Genomic DNA, 13,438 nt, shown 5'->3' on the forward strand with positions numbered 1-13,438 from the left:
TGTGTGTCCTTTCCTCCTCAAGCCCTATCAGCAAGCCCCATCCGCCACACCTTCCGGCTTCCCCATGGGGAGGTTGGAGCAAGGAGGGCAGTGGGTGGGTGGGGCCCGCATGGAGCCCACCGGTATGTCCTTCACCCCGGGCTGTTTTCTTGAGCGGCAGCTTTGCCTGAGCCGACGTGCGGGCGCGGTCGCTCTGCCCCAGCGCCTCCGCAGGGCCAGCCCCGCCGAGGGAAGCGCCCCCCGGGAGCCGGCCGCCGGTTCGCTCCGCTCCGCATTTCACATGCTGCAGGGCCCACAGCTCAGCGCGGGGGGGCTGCAGGGAGCTGCGGCCTGGGGCGCCCGCTCTGCCCCCAGCTAGCCGGGCTGCGCCGCCGGGGGGCCGGGCTGCACCTGTCCTCGCCGCTCCCCCGTCCCCGGCTGCTGCCAGCGTCGCCCCCCCGCCGGCTGCGGGCCCCGCCCCGCCCCGCCCCGCTCCGCCCCGCCCCGCCCCGCGCTCAGTGGCGATGCGGCGCCGGCTCCGGGCGCTGATCCCCAGCTTGACCATGCGTGCCGGCGCGGGGGCCGTGCTGCGGGGACACCGAGGCTGCGGCTCGGCCTGACGCAGCCCCCAGCTCCCCGGCGGCGGGGCCGACGCAGCCCGGCCGGATGGAGGCTCCAGGTGGGGCGGGGACCCCAGGTACGTGGCGGCTTTTCGGGCACTTCCCCGGGTGTTGGCGGGCAGCGCCGCGCTGGAGGAAGGGGCCGCTCCGCTCCCCGGGGTGGGGTCCTGGGGGGCTCCCGCTCCAGAGAAAGTTGGTCCGGGCGCAGGGAACCGGGTCCGCTCCCCGCCGGGGTCTCGTCCCTGGCGCCTCCGCAGGGGCTCGCGGCAGGCCCGGGACACCGTGCGCGGAGTGTGTCGGGCTCGGCTGCGGGGAGGCGGCTGTTCCCGGCACTGCTGGGCGAGCCCGGACCCGGGCAGGTTCGCCCCGCGCCCATCACCGCCGCCTCTGCTGAGGAAGCGACTCCCCGGGCACGGGAAGGACCCGCGGCCCCTCCAGGGCGTGTCACCGGCCGGGGCAGGTGCCGGCTCCGCAGCCAGTCTGTGCAGCGCCGCGGGGACTGGCCTTACCCGGCGGGTTTCCCGAGCAAAGCCCAGCCGGGGTGTGTGGGGCCGAGCTGCCGGTACCCCTGGGCGCAGCGCTGGAGTCAGGCCGCGGCTAGCTCGGTACCTCGCCGGCGCTGCGTGGGGCCCAGCCGGGAGCTCCGGGCCCCGGCAGCGCAGCCAGACGTGGGAGTGGCCCATGGCAGCGCTAAGCGGGGCGGGGGCGGGGGGGAGTGTGCTGCTGTCTGGTGTGGGGCTGGGGGCGGATGCGGGTAGTGGTTGGGGTCAGGTATGCAGGGTGTCCGGGGCGGGTGGGGTTGGCAGGGGGGTGTGCGCAGTGGGGTGGTGCCTGTAGTGTGGGAGGGTGTGGGCTGCACGTGGAATGCCGGTGGGGCTGGCACGTGGCTGTGTGTATGCCCTGGTGTGCGTGGTTTGCACACAACGAAGTGTCTGTGTGTCTTGGTGCCTGGGGTGTGTGTAATTTACCTTCACGTTCCGGTGCCGCGTTGCCCTGTGACTCAGGGCCCCAGAGAGCCACACAATGTCCCAGGCTTTCCCTGTGTCTGTGTCAAGGCAGGCCTGAGCCAAGGGGAGCAGCGGTGCCTGTAGGGGACAGCAGGGCTCCCCTGGGGCCTAGAGGAGACAGGGCAAGATGTGGCGGGTTCCAGGGGGGTTGTCTGGATCATCCTGGTGGAGCCAGCGCACGCTGCAGTTTAACATGAGTCAGCAAAGGAGACAGGTTGGCGTAACACTGATCCCAGCCCCCCGCCATCCCCAGGGTGCAGCTGTGGGGGCACCCGCGAAAGGGCAGCGATGGCAGGAGGTGGAGGACAGAACCCATTTCTAAAGCTAGAATCAGGGTCCCGCTGGGTAGAGGGACCAGCCTTTCCCCTCTGGAAATGGGGGTTGAATCCTGACTGTGGCGCAGGGAAAACTTTCTCCGCCTGGTTCCCAGTTTGATATTCACCCACAGTACAACCCTGCAGCCTGGGCTCAGAAGGGGCTTCGGGGGGGGGGCGGGATTGAGGGGCCCTAACCATGCTGCAGGGGCTGCAGGACGGGAGCAGCACAAGGAGCTGCAGGTTCGGACGAAGGTGCATTGGCCGAGTGTGGGGTCAGGGGGTGAGGCTGGGAGGGGGCCGCAGGCCAGGTCAGCTCTGTGTGCCGAAGGCTTGCACAGCACCTGTCTCCTGGGCCAGGCTGTCGTCTCTCTACCGGGAGGGGCACGTGCCTGCAGCGTGAGAGAACAGAACAAAGCCGGAGCAGCTCCGCATGTATTTAATGAGCGAGCGGGGCCGGGATTTATGCCGGTAAATTAGGGCACTGGATCTGGGAGACAGGTTTATGGCTGGAGCTGAGCCAGTCGAACAGGTTCCTTTATGCTGGTGCCTGGCGGTCTCTTGGCTGAACGTACCAGGGGTATAACGCAGCGTAACCCATGCTAACGAGGCCCTGGGGACGTTAGCTGCCGCAGGCGAGGCGTCTAGGCACTGGTATCCTGAACTCCAGAACCCCACCTACCTGGAGCTCCTGACAGCCAGCACAGCTAATCAGCGGAGTCCCGTCTAATCAGCGGAGTCCCATACGCGGCAGTGGGATCAGTCAGGCCTTGTCTGGTGACAGTGAATGTAGCCGGGGGTCCACAAGCTCTCCAGGACACTTGTCTCCTCAGCAGGGGAACGGGCTCTGAACTCCACCCCACGGGGCGTGGATCCCCTTCCACGCACCAGGTCTCCTGGGCCGCATCCCAGACCCACGTGGTCTGACTTGGGGCACGAAGCTCATGCCCAGGTGTGCCAGCCATCCCCCGGGTGCACGGGGCCCCTTCATCACCAGCAGCCCCTCCCCATCCACGCAGGCTCCTACAGCCCTTGCCCAGATTAGGCTGAATCGAAGGTCCCCCCCCATCCCCATTGCTAAGGGAAGTGTTAATCATCCCGTCACCCCGCAGCCAAGCACCGTCCCTCCCCCCAGCTCTCCTGCCTGCATTCTAGGGTGACCAGCTAACAAGTGTGAAAAAAATCGGGATGGGGTGGGGGGTAATAGGTGCCTATATGTGAAAAAGCCCCAAATATCAGGGCTGCCCCTCTCAAATCAGGACATCTAGTCACCCTACTGAATTCAGTCCCCTCCATCGGTCTGGCTAATATATTCCCATTGGAGATCAGTGCGGGGACACCCTTGCCCAGGAGCCCCCATTGTGAGGACAGCTGGGGAGGAGATGGACAGCGGGGTAGGGCCTTGACCTCAGGAACTGCAGCAACAAGCCCTTCTTTCTAATCTCCGCTCCATCCCGCCGTCCTGTGCGACCCCCCCTCCCATCCCCCCCTGAGCGTCCAAGTGCTGACAGCCAGGAGAGCTCCCGTGGACACGGGGAGAGGTGGGGTCACTGGACGCAGCTCTACCCTGAGCCTGACTGCCCAGCTCTGCTCCCTGCCTGGGCCCCAATGACCCGCTCTGGCCTGCTCTGCTGGTTGAGAATTGATTTTCAAGGCTCCCCCTTTGCCTGCTGTTTCCTAAGGGGGACACCCAGGATCTTTCCCCTTGGTGGGGGAGACCCCGTCCCTACAGCAGGAACCAGCAGGCCTCTTCTCGAGATATTCAGCGGGTGCAGCTATGCAGCCTCCCATGCAGGGTGGCAGCTACCGGAGACCTGGGGCAAGAACAGGCTTCCTGCATCCGGTGGGCTACAGGCCACCGCACACGGCAGTGGGAGCAGTCAGGCCTTGTCTGGTGACAGTGAATGTAGCCGGGGGTCCACAAGCTCTTTGCATGTGTAGGTGTCTGTTCAGCGTGGCCCAGCGCAGGCCTGGGTAGCTCTAGTGTAGCCCATGTGCGTGATGAGCTCCCTTGCATCAGTCTCGCTGGCTAGCTTGTCTCCAGCACGTTCCCCTTCAGGCCAGCGCATGCATTTGAAACCCGCATGGCCAGGCACCATCCTGAGCAGCCGGAGTCCCGTGCTTCCTTCCCCTGGCCTGACCCCGGTAAGGACACTGCACCCGGAGCAGAATGACCTGTGGAACAGCTGCTCAGGCGAGGGCTGGGGTCTCGGGTCCACTCCAGAAAGATGGCTGCAGCTCCTGGCCCCAACCCAGCGTCACATGGGGCAAGCTCAGTGCGCCTGTGGGCCCGTTTGCTACGGTGTGATGCACAGATGAGGCCTGACATGGGGCATGTCCTGCTTGGTAACAATACCATGACCTCAGGAACGCCCAGCACGCTGGCGCCCGACTCCGATAATAGCCCTAGCGCTGCTGTCACGAGGATACCTACGTCTGGAGGTCCTGGGGTTTGCCGGCACCTGTGCTGGAGGTCTCAGGGATGTAAACTGTCAGTCTCCCCCAGGCCCCATTGGGGCAGTGGGGAATCTTTCACAGCAACAGCTTTTCTCCCAGGGGTTTCTCCAGCAGTAAAATCGAACAGGAGTTAACAAACACACAGAATCCTTCCCTCCCACCACCCAGCTTTCCCTGGTGCTCCGATCCAGCGCCCAGGGGCACCTAGCTCAGACAGGGAAAAAACCCTTAAATCCCCTAAACAACAACTCCCTCCTGGTCCCTCTCTCCAGCCCCAGGACGCACAAAGGCCCGAGCCCCCTGCTGGCCCTAATCACAAGGCACCGTGAAAAGCAGTGACCGCTCCACAGCCACGTCCTTGCATGCCCAGCACAGTGCAGGCCCTGTCCCCTGCGCATGCTGCCCCTCCTCTGCTGTGTGCCCATGGCCAGCGTGTCTCCTGTCCCCTCATAAGAGCAGGCCACAGCATTCTGCCGGCAGGAGCGGCACCAGGGTTTTTGCCGCCCTAGGTGGCAGCGCTCCTCCTCAGAGCATTCGGCGGCAGGAGTCCTTCCGCTCCGCGTCTTTGGGGCGTTTCGGCGGTGGGTCCCAGAGCGAGTGAAGGACCCGCCGCTGAATTTCCACCGAAGACCTGGAGCGGAAGAACCCCCCGCTGCCGAATTGCGGCTGAGGATGGCAAAATGCCGCCCCCCAAATCCTGCCGCCCTAGGCGACTGTCTAGGGTCGCCTAGTGGAAATACCGGCCCCTGGCTGCCGTTCACCTTTCCCTGGGCTCCTGGGGATCCATCTGGCCCGGCGGGCTCCCTGCCGGCCTCTTGATCCCGCTCAGGGCTGACCTGCTCTGAGATGTGCTGGTGGTGACAGGCAAAGTCACGCCTCTTGCTGTGGCTTCCTGGCAGCACTGATGCATCCTGCCCCCCCACCCAAGTTTGCCTTGGGAAAGCGCCAGCCCCAGCACCCGGGCGAGCAGTCAGTGCAGGGTCTGGCTCAGCGCCGTCACCCCTTGGATCTTGCTTCCCCCTAAGACAAACCGCCTGTTATCGCAGGCTTCCAGGCCTCCCCAGAACAAGCCCCGCTTTTGTTTTCACTGACACAAAGGGTCCCTGTGCAGGGCAGGGCGTGTGGAGCTGCAGGCCACGGGCACACAGCCACGGGTACTGGCACCCATCCCTATGGCGTCCTGCACCTACAGGTCCATCTGCCCCCTCCCCCAGCCATGGCGGGGTTCTCGCCATGGGTTAGGCAGTGCAGTGTCTGGAACTGTCCTTTCATCCCATTTCTAGCCCCCCCGACCCTGCCGTCTGGTCTCTCGTCTCCCCCAGTCGCTGTGGGGCTGAGCACAGTGGCTTGCGCTCTCTGAAGTGCTCCGTGTGCGAGTCCCTCCTCTCTGGTGTGGGGATGAGGGCAGAGACCGGAGCCTCCCTGACATCCCCCCCCATCCTGTCATTTCAAAATGGCTTTCCTTGACTTGGAAAGCTGCGCCAGATGTGTGCCCCGGAGCCACCGGGACTGGCAGTGCCAGAGCACCCGAGGGAGGGAGCTGGCAAGGGTCAGAGGCAGCTGGTAGCCACATGTGACCCAGGAGGGGTCTCTCTCCCCATCCCCCACCTTGCTGATGGAAGTCCCAGAGGCAGGAGCATGCTGGAGCAGCCAGTGCCGCCCACTGGCGGGGGCCACGTCCCTGCACGAGTGGGGTGGTGGGCAGAGGGTGCAGAGCCCAGGGCTGGGTGTCTGGGCGTCTAACACCAGCAGCACTTTGTGATTATAGAACGGGTGAAAGAAGCCCAAGCGCTGGAGCGAGCCACAGGCATCCCGGCACATGGGCCGGTGGAGGAGCCTCCCAGCCCCCCTGCCGAGGAGCAAGGCGGGATCCCCATCCCCAGCTCCGGCCTGCTGCAGGTCGCCGAGCGGAGACGTGAGTACAAGGCAGCGTCCTGCCCCCCTGCTCACAGCTGTGCAGCCGGCCAGGCCTTCCCTAGGACCTGCCATGGGGCCTGTCCCTGGGGCTCTTTCCTCCCCCTGCCCTGGCCCAGCCCAGGACCTAGCCCCCAGGACTGAATCCCTTCCAGCCCCGGGGCCCAGCCTAGCCCCACGCTCGCCTGCTGGATTTCCTCCCGCCCAGGGCCCCAAGCTGGGGAGGGGTTGTCTTGGTTCCAGGGGCTCATTCCCCCAGGCAGACTCCAGGGGAGATTCCCCAGTTGTGGATACATGGCGAGAAGGCAGGATCTGCCATGGGGAAGGAGAGGGAACCAGGGCAGGGACTCTGGCCCCGAATCCCTGAGCTATCACCTCTGCTCCTCAGAGCCCCTGAGCAGCGTGTCCTCCCTGGAGGTGCACTTCGACCTGCTGGATCTGACCGAGCTGACGGACATGTCGGACCAGGAGCTCGCCGAGGTCTTCGCCGACTCCGACGATGAGAACGTAGCCAGCGAGTCCCCTGCCGGTGAGTGTGCCCAGCCCGGGGGCCGGCAGCCTGGCCTGCCACACGCGCACCGGGCCAACCCCGCTTACCTGCTGTCCCGGCCCCTCCCACCTGGGTGGGGGTCAAGGCAGCACCTGGTGAGCTCAATGTCTAAACACAACACCCAGGCCTGCCCCAGCTAGGGTGTGGCCCCCTCGCTGCTTCCCCTAGCCACAGCTAGCATGGGATCAGCACATCCTTCCTGGGGTCCGTGCGTCTCCCTGAGCTGCCTTGTTGGTGGAAAGCCGCAGCAAGGCCCAGGAGCAGAGAGGCAGGGCCAGCCCTTCTCTGGGGCTGCACCTCGCCTGTTCCTCCAGCGCCTTTTGGAGCCAGGCCTTTGCAGACAAACCCCACCCCAGCGTGGGCCATAGCCTGTGACCGAGTGCGGCAGGGCTGTGAAACCTGCTCACCCGGCTGCACCGGGGGGGGCCTCATTAAATGCGCCAGCTCTGCCATGCATCTTGAGCAAATCAATACTGCTTGACCGGGGCGTCTCCACGGGGCATCGCTGCGCCATGGGAGGCTCTTCCCTTCCATCACGTAACTGTCAGAGAGCTTGGGCCAGCCCCTGCAGCACCCGAGGGCACACGGGCTGGGGCATGGGGCTGCAGTAGTTATGGGCACAAGTGTGTGTGTGGGGGGATGGGTGAGCGTGGGGCAGTGAGGGAGGGGCGCATGTGCACGCCTACATCAGTGGATTGGAGGTTGCACACTGGGGCTTGCTGCTCTGTCTGCAGCAGGTGAGGGGCTATTCCTGGGCCAACCCCAGCTGTGGGGTGCAGTCTCACTTCAGTAGCAGCCCTTTGTCTGAGGAGATGGCCCACAGCAGCTTTGCAATGCTGGGCTGGAGGGCAGGGCCCAGGGGATCCGAGGGGGGGCTGTTACTCCAGGGTGAGGGACTTGCATTTCCCCACTTGCCCGGGAAGGAAGTGCTCTATTGCACAGGCTACTAGCAGGGATTCACTGTCTGAGAACACGTGCAGCCCTGGGCAGTCTCAGGGCTCCCACCTGTTCCGTATCCCCAGCACCCATCTGCCCAAGGCTCCTGCTCCGCCGGTCTGTCTCGGTGCAGAAACAGCAGCTGCAGCCTGGTGAAGCAGATTGAATGAATATGTAAATCAGCCCCTTTAGCATCTTCAGTGGGAACACGTGACCTGAATTAATTAGCAGAACTCCCCTGCACTCTAACTAGGGAGATGGCTGGAGCCAGAGGTAGCTCCCTCCTGCAGCTTTGTTCCGGCGACACAGCACATGGGCAGGCACTCATGGCATAGGCACCAGGCGTGTGTGTAAAACGCACTTCAAATGCCACCACGTTCACGCTCCCAGGCCCTGAAAGGAAGATGCTTCAGCACCTGCTAGGTCAGGTGCCCACCCCAGATGGGCACAAGGAGCTGTTCAGGGTTTGCCCACGTAGACTCCTGGTAACAAATCCACTCTGACTCTGCGCCGAGTCCCTTCCTGCAGAGGCAAGGGGAATGTGAACCACACGTCCTTGGCCAGGAGTGAACAGAAAGGCCCTGCATTGGCTCTAGCTCACACGCACGCCCAGGACTGGGAGGCATAAGGGTTGGGTTCCTAGCTCTGCTCGGTCACTGCCTTGTGACTGTGTGTAAACCCCCCCTGCTCTGTAACCGGGGCTCACACTAACGCCCCAGTGCTACAAGGCTCTGGCCAGCACTGTCCGAGAGCTCTGCCCTGCCCCCAATCTCTAGGCCTGCCTCCTGCAGACAAGACTGTTGTGTTTTGAGGCATTAGGGCAGATGGGCCAATTTCCAAACTCTGTGATTTGCACATGCAGTTACCACAGTAGGACCTGCAACTAGCCCATGCATGTGCGCCATCGCTCACGCAGGCAGGTGGGGCAGGGCACAGCACTGGGAAGGTTTCTGGTGTAACCTTAGGCAAGACACAGAGTCTTTCCGTGCCTCAGTTTCCCCCTAGTTCTTGCAGAGCTTACAGGCAGCTGTGACACACCCCTGTACAATGGGGCCGAACCCACTGAATGGCTCTGGCAATAAGATACAGGCCTCTGGCCTCTCGGCTGCTAGGGCAGTGTCAGGCCCAGCAGGTTTTAAACAAAGGTGCTTAGCGATTTGGGCTCCTGGCTGTGGAAGGAGCTGAGGGTCTCACTCCACTTTCCTATGGCTGTAGGGTCACAGCTCACCAGCGATCCTGGGGCTTGGGGCCTGAATGCCGCCTAGAGCTGGTCCCTCGGGAGCGGGGGGAGGAGACAAGCGAGCAGGGGAGTTTGTCCTGCGGCTGTTGTGGAACAAGCCGAGGCCAGCACCTTCCTGTAACACTGAAAGGACTGGCAGGGGCACAGGAAGTGCCTGCTTAGCACATCTGTCTCTCTCGCAGGTCTGCACCCGCACCCCATCCCTCGGGCAGGGTACCTGCGATCCCCCTCCTGGACAAGGACCAAAGGCGAGCAGGGACGGGAGAAGAAACACCTCAGTGACTCGGAGCTGCAAGCAGGCGTTGTTGACACATTCCTGGCGGTGGAGAGGCCCCAGAAGGAATAGAGGGCTGGGAGCCATGGTGCCGAGCTGGGGTTGGTCACTCTTGCACTCACCCCCACTTCCAGACAGTTTGTGACCTTAACAGACCCCTGCACCTAGAGAGACGTGCAAACGCTGCTGGCTCCATACAACACAAAGCTCCCCCTTAGTGCAGCCATAGGATGTGGAGCAGGTGTGCGAGGGCACTGGCCCTGCTGGGCAAGGAATTCCCGGGGGAGACAGATCATCATCACACCATCTTAGCACTTTTTAGCCCTTTCTTGCTCATTCTGCACAAAACCTGGCCAGGCCAGCAGTAGTGAGAGCCCTGAAGGGATTGTACTGAGCAGGGCCTAGGGCCAGGAGGGAGCCCGGCTGCACAGAAGGGAAAAGCAGGTTTGGAGAGAAGTGTGTCTTGCTGGAGAACAACCCTCCTGCTGCAGGCAGAGTTAGGAAGGGGGGGAAGCCCCCTTTCTTCCCCTAGGGCAGCGGGAGGTAACGTCCAAGGAACCTGAGGGCAAACAGCCACGCTGTTTCTTCCACAGTGAAGTGCTGCAGCTCAGAGCAGAACCCAGCTGCCTGTGAGCTACCGGCCAAGGGGGGGGGGGATCTAGCCCTCACCTTCTAGAAGCACATTCTCTTCCCCGTGGCCTTACGCCTGTACGGGCTTTAGTTCTGGTGTAAGAGCAGCACTGCTGGAGATGCCAACCCAGGAACAACAGCCTGTGCTCATGCTCCATCGTGCGCCTGCACAAGGAACTCTGCAGTGGGACTGGCATGCGTTAACTCACGTGGCTGCGAGGAACCCGCGGGTCTGAATTACGACGACTGCTTTGTCATTGTTACAAGGAAGCAGAGTTCCAGCTCTGGAAGCAGCGTGGGCTGGTTCCTGGGGAGCACCAGGGGGCCGGGGGCCGTTGGACAGACGTCTTTCTGTGGTAAAACCGGACTAGGCTGAAGCGAGCTGGACCATGGGCCCGAATGTACGGATCCTGCTGGAGGGGGCCCTGGGGCGAGGCAGGAGGGGCTGTGTTTACCTGATCCTTTCACCACTGACACAAGCCGCTTCGTGCTAAGGAGCAGAATGGATTCGAGGTGACCTGGGAGAAGAACGGGACCAGCGCTGCACACAGAAAACAAGCGAGGCTAAGCTGGACATCCTGGCCTGGCCCCTTCAAACCTCAGCCCCCATTGAATTGTTGCCACTCTCCGAGCCGCTGCTGTCCAACTGGAATCTGATGTGTTACCAAACTTTTCCTACCTCCTCCCGGGGGTGGGTTTAGCCTGTTGAATGCCCACAGGTCCCGATCTTGCTAAGCCCAGCCGTTCTGCAGGGGAGCCAGACAGTGCTAGAATGTCTTCGCAGGCTCCTCTCACAACTGCTGCTGTCCACCCCTCCGAGCCCCCCGGGCAGTCTAGTCTTCATCTCCTCCCTTGTTCAGAGCACCAAATAATGCCCCGGCTGTCTCCAGAGCCCTGGCAACTTTCTTATAAGACAGTTACAAAGAAGCGATGGCGGGGAGGGGGCAGGTCTTCCCCTCTTCCAACTTCCCTTGGTTAAACGGGGGAATCCTCATTTTCTGCCGTTCTTCTGTGGAGAAGAAACTCTCCTGCCGAACCACCATCTCTTGCCTCACTGTAGCGTCGTGGGTGTGTGGCTGCCTCCGGTCCCTGTGGCTCTGTGTGCGCAGTAGTGTCGAGCCGGGGCTACGTTGCGGAGGAGCAGCACTGCCAGCTCTGCTTAGGACCCCTGGCCCCTTGTATCTTGTGTCAAAGGCTGACTTTCAAGAGATCGCAGCGAGGTAGCTGCTCTGCTACGCACGAATCCCTGACCCAGAATCAGGTAGTCTACGAATGATTTAGCACCAGGTTCCCCACGAACATGCGGTGCGCAACGGGTAAGAGGCGGCTCCCTTCTGTCTGCACTCCGGTCCCGACCCGAATGGCTCTCCTCATCGAACCGTACTCCCCGGAGGGGGGGGCCGGCTATCCGGGGCCAAGCGAGGCTCCACGGCGCTCCCGTATCATTACGTTTAGGGGGGATTCTGACTTAGAGGCGTTCAGTCATAATCTCACAGATGGTAGCTTCGCCCCATTGGCTCCTCAGCCAAGCACATACACCAAATGTCTGAACCTGCGGTTCCTCTCGTACTTTGCAGGCTGCTGTTAGGGGCGAGGTCGCCTGGCTTGGAGGCCATGTTCCCAAGAGGGAAACGAGTCAATTCAGAGGTGGCCAGCACAACCCGTCATGTCCAGCTCTCCGCAAAGCTCATCTTTAGTGCACAACAGCAGCATTGTAAAGTGAGACTAGTAACAGTCTGGGGGGACCGTCTGTCAAGGGATGTGAAATAATTAGGACCCTACCACCTTCATGGTCCATTTTGGTCAATTTCACAGTCAGGATTTTAAAAATAATCAATTTCATGATTTCAGCTATTTAAATCTGCCATTCCAGTGTTGTAATTGCAGGGGTCCTGAGCCATAACGGAGCAATGGGGGGAGGAGCTGCAAGGTTCCTGGAGGAGGGGTTGTGGTATTGCCACCCTTACTTCTGCACTGCTGCTGGTGGGGAGCTGGGCGCCCAGCCCACACCTGCCACGCTCCAGCCCCCCGGCACTGAAGGCAGCGTAGAAGTAAGAGTGGCAATACTGTGACACCCCTCCCCCCCGCAACTCCCTTTTGGGTCAGGACCCCCCATTTGAGAAACGCTGGTCTCCCCCGTGTATAGTAGAAGGTAAAAGCACACAACACACCAGATTTCACAGTCCGTGACACATTTTTATGGCCGTGAATGTGGTAGGGCCTTACAAATAATGCCCCGGGTGGTTGGACCATGCCCTCTCTCTCCTCTACCAAAGCTGGAAAAGTCTGAGCCAGATCTCTGGGGTGGGAAGAACCCCAGCTCTCGTTTCTGCCCTGTTCAGCCCAGCTGGGCTCTTGCATTGAAATTCAGACGCAGCACGGAGAGGGGGTTCCAGCAGGCCGTTCTCTGGGCTGCACCCTGAATTTCATGGCCAGACAGTTGGGCTGCTCCTGATTGTCATGTAAATCAGGCCAGCTGGAGTGCAGCTAGGCTTTGGCTGACACGAGCCACTAGGGGCTTTGGCAGCAGCTTCAAAAATAAATTCCCTGCTTCCAGAGCCCAGTGTGGCGGTTTGGGCTGGGTTGCAGCTGTCATTCAGATGGGTGCTGTTGCTATTCCAGTGTCCTACCTGTTAGTTATACAAGTGCCAGCAGCCCCCTGGAAAAGGACGGCTCCAACTCTGATGTATGCAGGGGCTTGCAAGGGAGGGATTCCTTAAAAACCATCTCCCACGCAGAGCAGGAGTTGGTTAAACTCCTCCCTGGAGCTCCGGCACCGAGCTGCCTGGCCACCAGAGTAAAAGAGCAGTTAGGTTGTGATGCCAGCAGGGCACAATAAGGACTTGGCTGGTTTTAATCTAAGTCTTGAGGCAGCTCCAGGCATCCAGGACACACGCACTGCACCCGCCAGCTGTGGAGCTGTTCTGCCCTTGGCCTGTACTTTTCATTGGTTGTGTAGCAGCTTTCTGTACTGTTAAAAAACAAACGTATCCCCACCTGCCCAGCAGGGCGTGTCCAGTGGTTTCCTTGGTCCCCCACCTCGCTCAGCACCCAGCTGTGCACACCTGAAGTAGACGGGGGCTCGTGTGCAGAAGGGCACGATCCGAAAAGCACAGCTGCTGGGCCGTGCTCCTGCCCCAGGGGAAGGGGGGACGGGCGGGAAGGCTTTCAACGCTCAACCACTGTGTGGCTCAGCCCAGAGCTGGCATCAACTCCTGGCTGTTCTTTAGTCACGTTCATCACGGACCATTCGTTAGAATGGGACTTCCCAGCGTTAACAGGTGAGCAGGGCCATCTCCCCCACCCCTCTGCTCTGGCCTAGCAAACAGCACAGCAAGGAGGGTCAGTCCCCTCAGAGCCTCTCCCCAGGGACAATGCTCCTTTGAGCCATCAGCAGTGGCTGTTGCAGGCCGCAGGCAGGTCCCTCAACAAGAACCATGAACTCTCACCAGGGCAGACATGGGATCTGATGCCTAAGCTGGGCAACTCATGCAGAGGGTTAAAGCACTGGCCAGAG

At 61.8% G+C, this 13,438-nt stretch overlaps 1 protein-coding gene across 1 annotated transcript; it reads left to right on the top strand.

The window, feature by feature from the left end:
* Positions 1 to 499: 499 nt before the first annotated feature.
* Positions 500 to 12,917, top strand: DBNDD1 (dysbindin domain containing 1). The gene is made up of 4 exons (XM_054048613.1): positions 500 to 676; positions 6,146 to 6,292; positions 6,680 to 6,820; positions 9,200 to 12,917. The coding sequence occupies exons 1-4, from the start codon at positions 646 to 648 to the stop codon at positions 9,361 to 9,363; spliced, it is 483 nt and encodes a 160-aa protein (XP_053904588.1). The 5' UTR covers positions 500 to 645; the 3' UTR covers positions 9,364 to 12,917.
* The last annotated feature ends 521 nt before the right edge of the window (positions 12,918 to 13,438 follow it).

The sequence above is a fragment of the Malaclemys terrapin genome, chromosome 14 (genome assembly GCF_027887155.1).
Source record: "Malaclemys terrapin pileata isolate rMalTer1 chromosome 14, rMalTer1.hap1, whole genome shotgun sequence".
NCBI lineage: Eukaryota > Metazoa > Chordata > Testudines > Emydidae > Malaclemys > Malaclemys terrapin.

What these genes read in the sequence shown, in the direction of transcription:
- DBNDD1 (XM_054048613.1), top strand. Translation starts at nt 646, where the DNA reads ATGGAGGCTCCAGGTGGGGCGGGGACCCCAG. An exon ending in AGGTGGGGCGGGGACCCCAG is followed by an intron (nt 677 to 6,145) that starts GTACGTGGCGGC and finishes TTGTGATTATAG; the next exon opens with AACGGGTGAAAGAAGCCCAA. An exon ending in GCAGGTCGCCGAGCGGAGAC is followed by an intron (nt 6,293 to 6,679) that starts GTGAGTACAAGG and finishes TCTGCTCCTCAG; the next exon opens with AGCCCCTGAGCAGCGTGTCC.